The 15517-nt window shown below is 43.0% G+C and overlaps 2 protein-coding genes across 6 annotated transcripts in view; one reads left to right on the forward strand and one right to left on the reverse strand.

The window, feature by feature from the left end:
• PPP2R5E (protein phosphatase 2 regulatory subunit B'epsilon) overlaps window positions 1-15152 on the reverse strand; it is a 169595-nt gene extending 154443 nt beyond the window's left edge. For 2 of the 5 annotated variants that reach the window (XM_024348567.3, XM_054665688.2), the window contains exons 1-2: window positions 14538-14669; window positions 11262-11425 (exon numbers count right to left, since the gene is read on the reverse strand). In XM_024348567.3, the coding sequence (XP_024204335.1) occupies window positions 11262-11418 (157 nt within the window). In that variant the 5' untranslated portion in view covers window positions 11419-11425; window positions 14538-14669. Of the gene's footprint in view, window positions 1-11261; window positions 11426-14537 lie in introns of all 5 variants that reach the window. The other 3 variants (XM_016926193.4, XM_024348566.3, XM_063792683.1) reach the window with 3 other exon arrangements.
• On the forward strand, window positions 13695-15221 carry LOC112205386 (uncharacterized). The gene is made up of 3 exons (XM_024348746.3): window positions 13695-13765; window positions 14195-14277; window positions 14365-15221. Exons 1-3 carry the CDS (start codon window positions 13695-13697, stop codon window positions 15219-15221), a joined length of 1011 nt encoding a protein of 336 aa, XP_024204514.2.
• The last annotated feature ends 296 nt before the right edge of the window (window positions 15222-15517 follow it).

Here is a 15517-nt window from a genome sequence, read left to right on the forward strand (position 1 = left end):
GTGAAATAAAAATGTTCATTCATTTAGTAAGAAATATTTATTGAACGCCAATTATGTACAAGGCACTGTTCTAAGCCCTAGAGATAAGAAAAACAAGATTTCTACACGGAAGAAGATCATATTTTAATGGGGGAGGGGAGATATATCAGAGAAGTGAACAAACAAAGATAAAATAATTAAAGATTATAAGAAACAACAGAGTAATAGAAACTTCAAACACTTTTTTTTCCAAGAGACAAGGGTCTTGCTGTCACCTAGAGCAAGCAATCCTCCTTCCTGTCTCGGCCTCCCAAGTAGCCAAGACACAGGTGCATGCTACCATTTCCAGCTAATTTTTTAATTTTCTAGTAGGAACAGGGGTCTCACTATGTTGCCCAGGTTGATCTTGAACACCTGGCCTCAGGAGATCCTCCTGCGTCCTCCCAAAGTCTGGGATTACAGGCATGAGCCACCGTGCCCAGCCAAAGACTATTTTTTTTTTCTTTTCTTTTTGAGATAGATCCGCCCACCTCAGCCTCCCAAAGTGCTGGGATTACAGGCGTGAGCCACCGCACCCAGCCCAAAGACTTTTTTTTTTTTTTTTTGAGACAGAGTCTTACTCTGTCGCCCAGGCTGGAGTGCAGTGGCGCGATCTTGGCTCACTGCAAGCACCACCTCCCAGGTTCACGCCATTCTCCTGCCTCAGCCTCCCGAGTAGCTGGGACTACAGGCGCCTGCTACCACGCCCGGCTAGTTTTTTGTTTTGTTTTGTTTTGTTTTGTTTTTTGTATTTTTAGTACACACGGGTTTTCACCGTGTTAGCCAGGATGGTCTCAATCTCCTGACCTCATGACCCACCAACCTCGGCCTCCCAAAGTGCTGGAATTACAGGCGTGAGCCACTGTGCCCAGCCGAAAGACTATTTTTTAAAGTCATCAAGGAAGTCCCCAAGGAGGTCCCACTGGAGCTAAAACTTGAATGATAAGAAGTTGGAGAAGAAAATTCTAGGTAGAAAAGGACCACCTCATCTTATGAGAACATTCATTTGGCACTTCAATATTTATATGCCCTGTCTTGCATATAAATATCCAGGTTACATCCTGGACGGACGCACATTATGATGAATGCTGTTTATGGCTTACAGTGTTTTATGGTAAGGGTAGATGCATATGTGCACACAGAGCAGCTAACACGATACTCAGAAAATAGTAACAACACAATTCCCATTTAGTCTAAGCCAAAAACTCTTAACTATAGAGAGAACGTGAATGGAAGGGATGAATCTTTGAGAATCTGATGAAAGCAATCAATTCTCTCCTCCAAAAAAGAATGCAACATACACAGAAACTTTACATATAATTTTAGGAGGGTCTAGAAACCCTGAAGCCCATCCAGATATACACTGTCCCAACCAGAAATCCATGAACCCTAAGTTAAGAAATTTTTCAGTTTTTTTTTTTTTTGAGACGGAGTTTCGCTCTTGTTGCCCAGGCTGAAGTGCAATGGTGTGATCTCAGCTCACTGCAACCTCTGCCTCCCGGATTCAAGCGATTCTCCTGCCTCAGCCTCCCGAGTAGCTGGGACTACAGGCGCGTGCCACCATGCCTGGCTAATTTTTGTATTTTTAATAGAGACGAGGTTTCACAACGTTGGCCAGGCTGGTCTCAAACTTCTGACCTCAGGTGATCTGCCCGCCTCGGCCTCCCAAAGTGCTAGGATTACAGGCATAAGTCACAACACCTGGCCAGGATTAAGTAATTAGTTCTTAATGGGATGAATATGAATGCAAGCTTCTATCCTACTTTTAAGTGATGAATATATCAGGTACACTGACTCTCAATTTCTTTTTTTTTTTTTTGAGACACTCTCACTCTGTCACCCAGGCTGGAGTGCAGTGATGCAACCTCTGCCTCCCAGTTCAAGTGATTCTCCTCAGTCTCCCAAGTAGCTGGGATTACAGGTGCACATCACCACGCCTGGCTAATTTTTTTGTATTTTTAGTAGAGACGGGGTTTCACCATGTTGGTCTGGCTGGTATCAAATTCCTGACCTCAAGTGATCCACCCGCCTCAGCCTCCCAAAGTGCTGGGATTACAGGTGTGAGCCACCGCGCCTGGCCAATTTCTTTTGGCCCACATAAAACTCTGTACAATAATTTTACCTATGCTACAGAAGCAAACTATTAGGATATATTAAAATATATATATTCCTTCCTAAAAGTGAATGAAATTATCTCTGCATTACAACTGAGTACAATCTTTCATACATAAAAATACAGGAGAATTTCCTGAACTCGGGAGGCGGAGGTTGCAGAGAGCCGAGATAGCGCCATTGCGCTCCAGCCTGGGCAACAAGAGCGAAACTCCCATCACAAAGAAAGAAAGAAAGAAAAAAATAACATATGTATACATGTGCCATGTTGGTGTGCTGCACCCATTAACTCGTCATTTAACATTAGGTATATCTCCTAATGCTATCCGTCCCCCATCCCCCGACCCCACAACAGTCCCTGGTATATGATGTTCCCCTTCCAGTGTCCATGTGTTCTCATTGTTCAATTCCCACCTATGAGTGAGAACATGCATGCGGTGTTTGGTTTTTTGTTCTTGCGATGTATACATATGTAACAAACCTGCACGTTGTGCACATGTACCCTAAAACTTGAAGTATAATAATAATAAAATTAAAAAGAAAAAAGAAAAAAATAACATAGTTTGGCACTTGCTTTTGTGCAAGATCTTAAAATTGCTTCCCCCCAAAAAAATTATTACCACACTTTTTCAAAGGTTCTAAAACTGAACTTTAACATCTATTAACATATAGATGTTCCTTCAGTTCAAAAGTAAAGCTTATGGTTATTTTTTAAACACACACACACACACGGCCGGGTGCGGTGGCTCATGCCTGTAATCCCAGCACTTTGGGAGGCCAAAGTGGGAGGGTCACTTGAGGTCAAGAGTTCAAGACCAGCCTGACCAACATGGTGAAACCCCATCTCTATTAAAAATACAAAATTAACTGGGTGTGGTGGCGCACACCTGTAATCCCAGCTACTTGGGAGGCTGAGGCAGGAGAACTGCTTGAACCTGGGAGGCAGAGGTTGCAATGAGCCGAGATGGGGCCACTGCACTCCAGCCTGGGCAACAAGAGTGAACCTCCATCTCAAAACACACACACACACACAAATCTTAGATGCCTGAAGAACACACATCATTAGTCGAAGGTACAAACTAGATCAATAGATCTTAACCCGTTTTAAGTCAGATATCCCTTTGAGAATCTGAAAAATCCCTATTGATTCCCCATTTTTAAAATAGATACACACATACAAAATGTTCACATAATTTTAGGCTGCTCATTGCATTTTAAATCCAACCAAGGATTTAAGAATCTCTATACCTACTATACAAGAGTATAATGACTGGTTGCTTCTGGGAAGGGAAACTAGGAGAAGGGATGGAAGGAAGATTTTTCACTACACATCCTTTTGTAACCTTTGGAATTTGAACCATATGGCTGTATTATCTATTCAAAAAATGAATAAATTAAAAATAAAAAGCATTACACTAAATAACATGGCAAGATACTAATGCAGTAGATGCAACTCTCCAGGTGAAGATGTTTAGAATAGCTATTATATTAAATTCACCATATTTTAAAACTGCTTCTTTGAAATTTTTGGTTGAAAAAGTTTGTGGCTGCAAAATTATGCTCTTCATAATTTTCAGAGAAATTTCCAATTTCCACCTTTTTACTAGGAAAATATGTCATAAAAATTTCATATTATTCATATTCTAACTTTTGAAACCCCCATTAAATAACAACAGCTAGTATTTACTGAATGTGGCACTGTCACATCTATTGACTATTAACGTCATCATCATTTTACAGACAAGGAAAACCAAAGCTTTCAGCAGTTTAACTCATTTGTCCAAGGCAACCCAGCTAGTGGTAAGCTAGGACTCTTGAGGACCAACAAAACCCATGCGACACTGTATCACGACATGGAGTGTAGTAAACACTAAAATAGATGACATTATTCCTTAAAAGACTATTCTTTTTTGAGACAGCATTTCACTCTGTTGCCCAGGCTCAAGTGCAGTGGCACAATCACAGCTCACTGCAGCCTCGATCTCCTGGGCTCGAACTATCCTCCCTCAGCCTTCCAAGTACCTAGGACTACAGGTGTGTACCACCACACCCAGCTAATTTTTTATTTTATTTTTTTTTAGAGACAGGCCTGCTATGTTGCACAGGCTGGCCTTGAACTCCTGGGCTCAAGTAATCCTCCCACCTCGACCTGCCAAAGTGCTGGGATTAAAGGTGTGAGTTATTTACTGTACCTGGCCTCTTAAGAGACTATTCTTATTCTAAATAGGTTTTAGCACATTCACTCGTTATAAAAATCTGGTATTATATTGCATGTGCCTACTTTACTATACACAAAGCAGATATAGACGAAAAAGGCAATCATTAAAAAGGCACGAAAACGGCCGGGCACGGTGGCTCACGCCTGTAATCCCCGCACTTTGGGAAGCCGAGGCAGGCAGATCACCTGAGGTCAGGAGTTCATGACCAGCCTGACCAACATGGAGAAACCCCATCTCTACTAAAAATACAAAATTAGCCGGGCATGGAGGCGCATGCCTGTAATCCCAGCTACTCGGGAGGCTGAGGCAGGAAAATCGCTTGAACCCGGAAGGCAGAGGCTGTGGTGAGCCGAGATCGCACCATTACACTCCAGCCTGGGCAACAAGAGCTAAACTCTGTTTAAAAAAAAAAAAAAAGGCACAAAAACTAGTTTCAAATTATAATTTTTAAAGTTCTTACAAATTGTCACCCTAAAAAATAAAAATGTAAGCTGAACCTTAAAACTATGGTGGGTTTTTTTTTTCAAGTGTTTTCACTAGAGAAAAAGTATCAACACCAAAAAGGCAAAGGGTTTCTTTCTGCTAAATGGGACCTCTAGTCATCATAGTTGTAAGAATATCTAAAAGTGAATGTACAAACTATCTGCAAAATGCCTCGGAAATGTATAATGAATTGTGAGACAAGAAATAACAACGGCGGCCGGGCGCGGTGGCTCATGCCAAGAATCCCAGCACTTTGGGAGGCCTAGGCAGGCGGACGCACCTGTGGTCAGGAGTTCGAGACCAGCCTGGCCAACATGGAGAAACCCCGTCTCTACTAAAAATACAAAAATCAGCCGGATGTGGTGGCAGACACCTGTAATCCCAGCTACTCTCGGCAGGCTGAGGCAGGAGAATCACTTGAACCTGGGAGGCAGAGGTTGCAGTGAGCCGAGATTGCGCCACTGCACTCCAGCCTGGGTGACGGAGCGAGACTCTGTCTCAGAAAAACAAACAAACAAAAAAAAGAAATAACAATGCTACTTTCACTATAATTCCATCTTCAAAGAGGCAGTATTCTTCAGAAAACGTTCACCCAAATCTAAACTTACAGAATCGCTTAAAGTCAACGCAAGGAAATGAGGCACAGGAGGCTGGGGTGAGGAGAGAACATAAATCACCCAGCCAGGTGCTACTACCACTGATTATTATTAACATAAATTTGTGTGTGTGTTTGTGTGTTTGCCTAACTGTTTAGTTTGACTGTCTTACTCAACAACTTGCCTAGATAACAGTCAAGGCTTGCTTCATGTCCTGCTGTGTAAGGGTAAGGAAAGTATCCAAGTCTTGACTTTTTTTTTTTTTTTTTTTTTTTTTTAAAGACAGAGTCTATAGTGGCACAATATGAGCTCACTGCAACCTCCACCTCCCGGGGTCAAGTGATTCTCCTGCCTCAGCCTCCTGAGTAGCTGGGATTATAGATGCACACCACTACATCCACTAATTTTTGGATTTTTAGCAGAGATGGGGTTTTACCCTGTTGGCCAGGCTGGTCTCAAACTCTTGACCTCAAATGACCCGCCCCCTGTCGGCCTCCCCCAAGATTTTACTTTCTTTCTTTTCTTTTTTTTTTTTTTTTTTTTTGAGACGGAGTCTCGCTCTGTCGCCCAGGCTGGAGTGCAGTGGCGCGATCTCGGCTCACTGCAAGCTCCGCCTCCCGGGTTCACGCCATTCTCCTGCCTCAGCCTCCCGAGTAGCTGGGACTACAGGCGCCCGCTACCACGCCCGGCTAATTTTTTGTATTTTTAGTAGAGACGGGGTTTCACCGTGTTAGCCAGGATGGTCTCGATCTCCTGACCTCGTGATCCGCCCGCCTCGGCCTCCCAAAGTGCTGGGATTACAGGCGTGAGCCACCGCGCCCGGCCAGATTTTACTTTCTTATCAAGTAAGTAAGGCACTAAACCTCTACTAGGTTTTCCCTATCAGTGAATGAGTAAGAATCTTTTAGACTCAAAGAAAAAAATGTTTTTATTTTGAGACAAAGGTCTCACTCTGTCAGCCACACTGGACACAGTGGAACAATCACAGCTCACTGCAGCCTCAGCCTCCTGGGCTCAGGCAATCCTTCTGCCTCAGCCTCCCAAGTAGCTGGGACCACAGGTGTACACCACCACCCTGGCAATTTTTTAAATTATTTGTACAGATGAGGTCTCACTATGTTGCGTAGGCTGGTCTCAAACTCTTGGGCTTAAGCGAGCCTCCCAACTCTGTCTCCCTATGTGCTGGGATTATAGGTGTGAGCCACCATACCCAGCCTCAAAAATGTTAAGGCTCTCCAAAAACACTTTCACAAAAGCATATAAAGATGGAGAAAATGTAAATGTCTATCTTTGCAAAGTTCATCCTATAATTTCCTAACACACAGATACGGAAAAACCAGGTAGATTTATACAGAATTACAGGTGGTGTTGCTTTCTACAGGAAATAACATCAGTGATACAGATTTCAAAACCCCACCTATTAGACATAGGGCAAAATAGGCTGGGCGCAGTGACTCACACCTGTAATCCCAGCACTTTGGGAGGCCAAGGCAGGTGGATCACCTGAGGTCAGGAGTTTGAGACCAGCCTGGCTGGTCTCAACACGTCTGTACTAAAAATACAAAAAAATTAGCTTGGTGTGGTGGTGGGCACCTGCAATGCCAGCTACTCAGGACCCTGAGGCAAGAGAATCACTTGAACCAAGAGGCAGAGGTTGCAGTGAGCTGAGATCGCACCACTGTACTCCAGCCTGGGCAACAAGAGCAAAACTCCATCTCAAAAAAAAAAAAAAAAAAAAAAGAAATAGGGCAAAACAAAAACTTTCCCTTCACATTATGTTGCAGTTTTGCAAGTGAACAGACTTTAAAACACTAAGAATTAATGCAGTATTATTTATAAATCAGTCAAAGATTATGATGCATATAATAAACATTCTGATAATGCATGCACAAAACGAGTGGTTATTAATGCATATCTGAGCATTCAAAAATGACATATTAAAAAGATGAGTTATATAATCACTGTTTGTATAATTATCGTATTCAAACTCCCCTGAAATTAAAGACCTTAAGGACACCTCTTTGACTTCATTATTTAAAACAACTCACAAAATTCAACCACATTTTATACTGTACTCCAAATAAAATTAACCCAATTTAGTCAAAGCAATACTATAGAAAATTAAATCAATAACTATCCTTTAGCATGCATATAGTGTTTATCCTGGTTTCTCTTAAGGCAATGGCCAAAAAAAATAAAATCCTAGAAAAGAAATTCCTCCTACATTTTCTTTATATTCCATGAATTACTTCCTAGAAAATCAAGAGCAAATACACATTACTGAAGTCTATTTCTGATTATACTTCCTTATGTTATTCTACAGACAGAGATGGATTTCTAATTTATAGAATACTTTCCAGAGTATTTACCCAGAATGTGCTTACTACATAACAATCACTGTTCGTCAATCTGGAATTAGGTTTGTGAGTATATAGTCCTGTTACTCTCCAATTCTCTCATACTGGCAAAATATACAAGTTCAAAAAATCACATTCTTGGAAAGCAGAGTTCTTGGAAAACTGGCAATACTAGCAGACTTCACTTTTAAAAGTGAGAAAAAGGATATAGAAATGGCCAAAAAGCACAGGAAAAGATGCTCAACATCACTAATCATTAGGGCAATGCAAATCAAAATCACACTGAAATACCACTTCATACCTATTATAATGACTATTATCAAAAAATTAAAAAGCAGAAAATGAGTGATGGTGAGGATATAGAAAACTGGAACCCTCATGCATTGCTAATGGGAATGAAAAATGGTCCAGTTGCTGTGGCAATATGTATGGCAATTCCTGAAAAATTCAACATATGATCCAGCAATTACACGTCTGGGTACATACCCAAAAGAAATGAAAGCCAGAACTTAAACAGGTATCTGTACATCACGGTCACAGCAGCATTATTCACAATAGCCTGAAGGTGGAAGCAACCCAAGTGTCCACCAATGAATTAATGGATTAAAAAGTATATGGTATGTATATACACTGAAATTATTCAACCTTAAAAAAGAATGAAATTCTGACACCTGCTACAACAGAGATGAACACTGAAGACACTTGACTAAGTGAAATAAGCCAGTCACAAAAAGACAAATATTGCATGGCATCACTTATAGGAGGTACCTAGAGTAGTCAAATTCATAGAAATAAAAAACAGAATGGCGGTTGCCAAGGGCTGGTGGGGGAAACAGGGAGTTAGTGTTTAATAGGTACAGAGCTTCAGTTGGGGAAGATGAAAAGTTCTGGAGATGGATGGTAGGGATAGTTGCATGACAATGTCAAGGCACTTAATGCACATTTAAACATGGTTAAGATGGTAAATTTCATGTTATGTATATTTTACCATAATTTTTTTAAATGAGAAAAAAGACATGAAAGCATTAAAGAAAAAATACGTTAAAGCATGTGTCCAAATTCTTCTCATGCATGCTTCTTTCACTACCCACAAAACCAATACCCTGACTATGAGTGGTCAGTGAAGTCCTAATTTAATTGTTTACCATAAGATCCAAGAAATTAGTGTAAGTTTTTAAATTCCTTCTAATCCTAAAAAAAAAATTTAACTGGCTTCCTCAGAATGAAGTCCTTTACAGATACAGAAGTTAACACCCATTACATATCTACTTCAGATTAAATAGATTACTAAAAATCAGTGTCTCCCAACTTTGTATTTCAAGCATAGCTCAATCTACAGTGTTTCCCACATTTTCTTTCCAAAGCCTCATAATGACTATTTTCATTTTTACCAGCAAAATCTCTAGTCAAAATTTTCTCCCCCAAAGCTCACAGGAGCTCATCTTTACTGACTGGTAGATATATCATCTTTACAGTAATCAGTATTCAGTTTCCAAAAATTTTGTATAAACATTGGAATCTTATTTATGAATCTCTCTCCCTTTTTTAAAAAAAGTATTCATATGGAAAAAATAGAAGCTTGAAATATCCTAAGCTAAATTTTGAGGATCTTTTCCGGTTACATTCCAGTTTTTCTTATAATACCTTCTGATTTCACAAACTGTTACAGAAATAAGTCTGCAATAATGAACTAGCAAACCAGGTTGCCTGGTTTCCTCCAAGCCACACTAAAGCTCATTGTGTTGTTCATATCCCCTTTCCCCCATTCTTCAGTATTCAGCACATAAACATCCACCTCAAAGGTAAATTCTGATAGTTTCCACACTATAAAAGCTATGTTCTGATATTTTTCAAACAACACCTGTTCATAAACATGAAGCAAACATGATGAAAATTAAAAGGGACAAAAAGTAACCACATACCCAAACAAAAGTTGAAATGCCTAATTTAGAAAAAATTCTTCATATTAAAAACGTGTTGGGCCGGGCTCACGCCTAAATCCTGGCATGGGAACACCATGGCAATTCGAGACCAGCCTGTGCAACATGGCAAAACTCCATCTCTACAAAAAAATGGAAAAATTAGCTGGGCGTGATGGCATGCTTCTGTAGTCCCAGCTACTCGGGAAGTTGATCCCGGCTACTCGGGAAAGGGAGGATCACTTGAGCCTAGGAGACAGAGGCCACAGTAAGCCCCAACCTGCACTTTCTTTTTTTTTTCCCCCCGAGACAGAGTCTTGCTCTGTCACCCAGGCTAGAATGCAATGGCACGATCTGGGCTCACTTCAACCTCTGCCTCCCGGTTCAAGCAATTCTCCTGCCTCGGCTTCCCGAGTAGCTAGGATTACAGGTGCCATCACCGCGCCTAATTTTTGTATTTTTAGAAGAGACAGGGTTTCACCATGTTGGCCAGGCTGGTCTCAAACTCCTGACCTCGTGATCTGCCTGCCTCGGGCTCCCAAAGTGCTGGGATTACAGGCGTGAGCCACCACGCCCGGCCTCAACCTGCACTTTCACTCTGTCCCTACTGAACTCTAGCCAGAGTGACAGCATGAGATTGTCTCAAAAGAAAATTAAAAAAACCAAAAAACTTGTTTTTAACAAATTTCAGGCCAGGCACGGTGGCTCACACCTGTAATCCCAGCACTTTGGGAGGTCAAGGTGGGCAGATCACTTGGGGTCAGGAGTTCAAGACCAGCCTGACCAACATGGTGAAACCCTGTCTCTATTAAAAATACAAAAATCAGCTGGGCATGGTGGCGGGCACCTGTGCTCCCAGCTACTCGGGAGGCTGAGGCAGGAAAATCACTTGAACCCAGGAGGTGGAGGTTGCTGTGAACCAGCCTGAGCAACAGAGGGAGACTCTATCTCAAAAGATAAAAATTAAAATTAAAAAATTAAAAAATTTCAAAGAAAAGATAATACTAAACAAGTATGATCATCATACTTGTACATAGAAAGGTATACCTTTTCTACTTGTACTATGTGAAAACAAGAGTGCATGTAAACAACTATAGATGGACAATTTTTTTCTTGATTTTTAAAAACGAATTCTTCCAAATACCATTTTCTATATGTAAATTAATGAATGGTATCATCTCCTCTACTAGGGTCTACTTCCTAAGACAGCATAATCTGTAGTTGTCATTGTATATAATGTATCCCTAAATGTCAACAGAAGAAAAAATGAAAAACACAAACCCAGATATCTTAAAGTTTCTCTAGTACTTAGTTTACCTACTCATCAATGTGAGATATTCTCCTGATAATGTTTCTTTTAACTTGCCCAAAGACAGACTAAATTGAGCCTTAAAAAGGAGAGTGGGTATATTTGGTCACACATTAGTAACTTCAATGTATGTGAAGTATCCCATCCCTTCAATTTGCAACAGATATAAAACTCTACAAAAAGGAAATTATATATAGATGTAGAAAGATCAATTGAAAAAGAATGCATCACCTGGTCATGAGCCTTACCTTTTAGCAGCGGCAGAGGTGTTAACTCAATAGGCTTGCCTTGAGACCTAAACTGTGAGGAACTTTGCGACCTCTTCTGTCTGGCTTTTCTGACGGACTTCCGAGAAAATCCGTCTACTTTATCCACTGATGGAGGAGTAGTTGGTGCTGAGGACATATCCCTACTGAAGAGAAAGAAGTATCATAAACCCATACATTCCCAAGGTGGAAGCATACATGTGAGTTATACAAATTCTAAAATTCCCATATACAATATTCATGAAAATGGGAATATGTGCCAAAGAAAATAAAATCAGTTAAGAAAAGTCTTATCTTGGCCAGGTGCAATGGCTCACGCCTGTAATCCCAGCACTTTGGGAGGCTGAGATGGGTGGATCACTTGAGGTCAGGAGTTCAAGACAAACCTGGACAACATGGTGAAATTCAGTCTCTACAACATTACAAAAATTAGCTGGGCATGATGGCAGGTGCTTGTAATCTCAGCTACCCGGGAGGCTGAGGTGAAAGAATCGCTTGAACCTGGGAGGCGGAGGTTTCAGTGGGCCAGGATCCCGCCATTGCACTCTAGCCTGAGTGACAGAGTGAGATTCCATCTTTAAAAAAAAAAAAAAAAAGGGCTGGGCCCGGTGGCTCACACCTGTAATCCCAGCACTTTGGGAGGCCGAGGTGGGTGGATCACTTGAGGTCAGGAGTTCGAGACTAGCCTGGCCAACATGGTGAAACCCTGTGTCTACTAAAAATACAAAAATTAGCCAGGCGCAGTGGCATGTACCTGTAATCTCAGCTACTCGAGAGGCTGAGAAGGGAGAACCGCTTGAACCTGGGAGGAGGAGGTTGCGGTGAGCCAAGATGGCACCACTGCACTCCAGCCTGTGCGACAGAGCAAGAGTCCATCTCAAAAAAAAAAAAAAAAAAAAAAAAGCCAGGCTCGGTGGCACACACCTGTAATCCCAGGACTTTGGGAGGCCCAAGGCGGGCAGATAACTTCAGGTTGGGAGTTCGAGACCAGCCTGACCAACATGGAGAAACCCCATCTCTACTGAAAAAAAAAAAACATACAAAAATTAGCCAGGCATGGTGGCGCATGCCTGTAATCCCAGCTACTCGGGAGGCTGAGGCAGGAGAATCACTTGAACCCGGGAGGCGGAGTTGCGGTGAGCCAAGATCGTGCCATTGCACTCCAGCCTGGGCAGTAAGAGCAAAACTCCTTCTCAAAAAAAAAAAAGAAACAAACAAACAAAGAAAAGAAAAGTCATATGTTAACAGGAAAACATGAAAATTTAGTAAAAATAATTTAAGTATCACGGAAACAATATGAGAACTCTAATGTATTGTGCCACTCCATTATAAGCATTAAAGATACTCATCTAGGCTTAAAGAAATCTATGCTGCCTGCCCATTTTCTAACTGCAAAGCTCTTCACATCTTCAAGTAATTTTTGGAGCTATTCTGTAACTGGAAAACTTCCATTGATACATTTTCCCAAGATACTTAATATTATGAATGGGTTCTGGAGTTGAAAAACCCTTAGTGTACTTCAAGAATCTATACCAATGTATCACAGCAAGGTGAAATTTACTACTACTGAAACTATCTAGGTATAACTTTTAATGGGATGTGCTATGTTAGCTATGATAAACTATACCACACTGCAAATGAGGACAGGCTAGATTACTTTAAACAAAACACATAAAAGGCATAATTAAAATATTTCAAATAAGTCTTCTTTTTGAATGAAGCCACCTTACGTTATTAACGCTTAATAAAAACTATGAGAAAATCAAGCACCAAAGTTGAACTGAAAACATAAATTCACAGCCTACTGAAACAACCAAGTTGAGTTCCCTTGAGGTTTAGACCTTGAAGTTCATCATCAAATACCAATTTTCATTCCATCAAACTTACGGAACTGAATAGCACTTTTGCATTGTTTAACCCTCTCGAGTTATTAAAATGAAGGCTATTTCCTGAAAGTAACAAGCGTTAAGCTTAATTTCATTCACCAAATTAAACAGATGCCATCATTTCCATGGCACTGAGGCTTCATGCAAGACTAATGGCAGACTCGGATAGAAAGAATGCATATGGGGGAAATGCTGAAATGCAATTACTCACCTGTCATTCCAATACACAAGACAAGTGGTTTTTAACTTCTAAATAAAACAGTAAGGGAATTTCTTCCTGAACACGTGACAATAAAAAGTTACCTGGATTACGTGGATTTTGACAATGTAAAAATAACAAAAACATTTAAAAACACATGCACACATATGATGTTGACGTTTGGAATTTGGAAGTCTTCTTTGGTTTTCTTTAAAAAAAAAAAGTTTTTAAAAATCTACCTAATTTAGCCTTAATATAATGTGATGGATTCAAAATAGAATCACAAACTATGAATGACTATAGATGTTAAGATCACTTTAAAATATCAAAATGACTGCATCAGCCAAAAGCTCCACATCTTATTTGTACGTTGTAAATTTAGGGGCCGATTTTCCAATCGGGTATGTGAATTATTTAGACTTCATTCTAACTCTAACACTATAAAATTTCAGTAAATCCTCTTCCTCCATCACTCTTTTTGTCTCTTCTTTATTCCTTATCTCTCATCTCTACAGACGATATATAGGTAGCTTTTTAAAAAATCATTTATCCCTTATGCCCGAGGCCCAGAATAAACGTCAAGGATCGCAACCCTGAAGCACTGCAAAACTGAACGTAAGGTAACAGCGGGTCCGTGCAAAGCCCAGGGAAACAGGTTTCGCCCTGGGCCAGGGCTCCCGAAGCTTTATCATCCTCTAATCAGCAGGCATGGGGCATTTCCATGGCTCAGGATAATCCAAAGGGGGTAAGGGGAAGTAGGGAAAGACACGGAAGGGGTTTGTCTGTGGGGATGCTTACATACTCCCTTTGCTCCTAACCCACACCCCAAGCCCTGGAGACGATAAGCTGCTAGAGAATCCTCCTCACACCAAACCCCTCTTTATTCCCCGCCCCCGCCAGTGGATAAAGGGGGGCAAGAAAACGCCTCCAATCCCAGAAGGTGGAGAAAAAGGGGGGAGGGGGCAGAGTGAATGAGAGGTATCATCAGAAGCATTTGTAGGTAAATCAGACAAGTGGGACGGGCGCTCCCGCTCCCGCACCCGCACCCCACCCCACCGCACCCCTCGCCTGCCCGGCCAGGCCTTCCCAAGGCCGGTGACCCATAGGTTCCCCAGGAGGACCGGGAGGAAGAAGGGAAGCGGGCGAGCCGCGGTGCTGGAGGGACGAAGTTACCTTGAAGCTTCTGGGGAAGAATCCGAAGATGATCTGTGGCTTGGAGGGGCGGGAGACGGGCGAGGTGGCCGCAGCGGGGGCGGGCGGCGGGACCGGGACGTGCAGGGGGAGGTCCGGGCAGCTGCGGGGAGCCTGGGGCGACGGCTGTCCGGTACGGGGTCCCTCCGGTTCCGCGGCGGCGGAGCCTCTAGGCCTCACGGCCGGACCCGAACCTCAGCGTTCCGGTGGCGGCGGCGGCCTCACGATCCTCCCCCGCGGGCCCGTCCCATCAAATCGGCACCGACCCCGTTGCGGCTCCGCCGGTGGCTCCTCGCTCACATTCCTGGCGGGCGGCGCCTCAGCTCGTTGCCCCGGACCCGGCGGCGGCGGCGACGACGTGGGGAGGGGGGGAAGGGAGGGAGGAAGACTGGATCTGCAGCGGCAGCAAGAGAAGGGGACAGAATAAGGAGGAGGAGCCGCAGGAGCTGGAGCCGCCGCTGCCAGAGCCACCTTTCGCTACCCGCGGTGGGTCCCAGTCAATGCCCCTTTCTCTCTCCTATTGTCAATATCACCGGGCGGCTGAGTCCATGGCACACGCGCAACCGAACCTTCTGGCCAGCAGCGCCCGCCTCCGGCGCCCGCCCACTGGAGACTTCAAACGGGAAGCGAGGCCTCATTGGCCAGTATCCGCCTTCACTCCCCTGACAGCATGTTCGGCTGAGACCTGATCAGGGATTGGCGGCAGGAGGGCGGAGAAACAGGAGGGTGGGAAGAGAGAAGGTCGAGGATTGGGCCGAAGCTTGAGGAACCCGGATGCAGCCGCGATCTCGGGCGGTGCAGCCGACGCTTCCGCCCGGCGGTGGGGCAAGCTGAAGTGAGAAGCCGCTGGGCCTGAGAGGAGCTCTTTAATTCCGGGAGGTGTGCGACTAGCAGATCAGCGGGCTGGCTTTCCGTGCTGTGCGGAGCCTTTGGGCGGCGGTCGTCTTGGACCGGAGGATTCC

Source organism: Pan troglodytes, chromosome 15, assembly GCF_028858775.2.
Source record: "Pan troglodytes isolate AG18354 chromosome 15, NHGRI_mPanTro3-v2.0_pri, whole genome shotgun sequence".
Classification (NCBI taxonomy): domain Eukaryota; kingdom Metazoa; phylum Chordata; class Mammalia; order Primates; family Hominidae; genus Pan; species Pan troglodytes.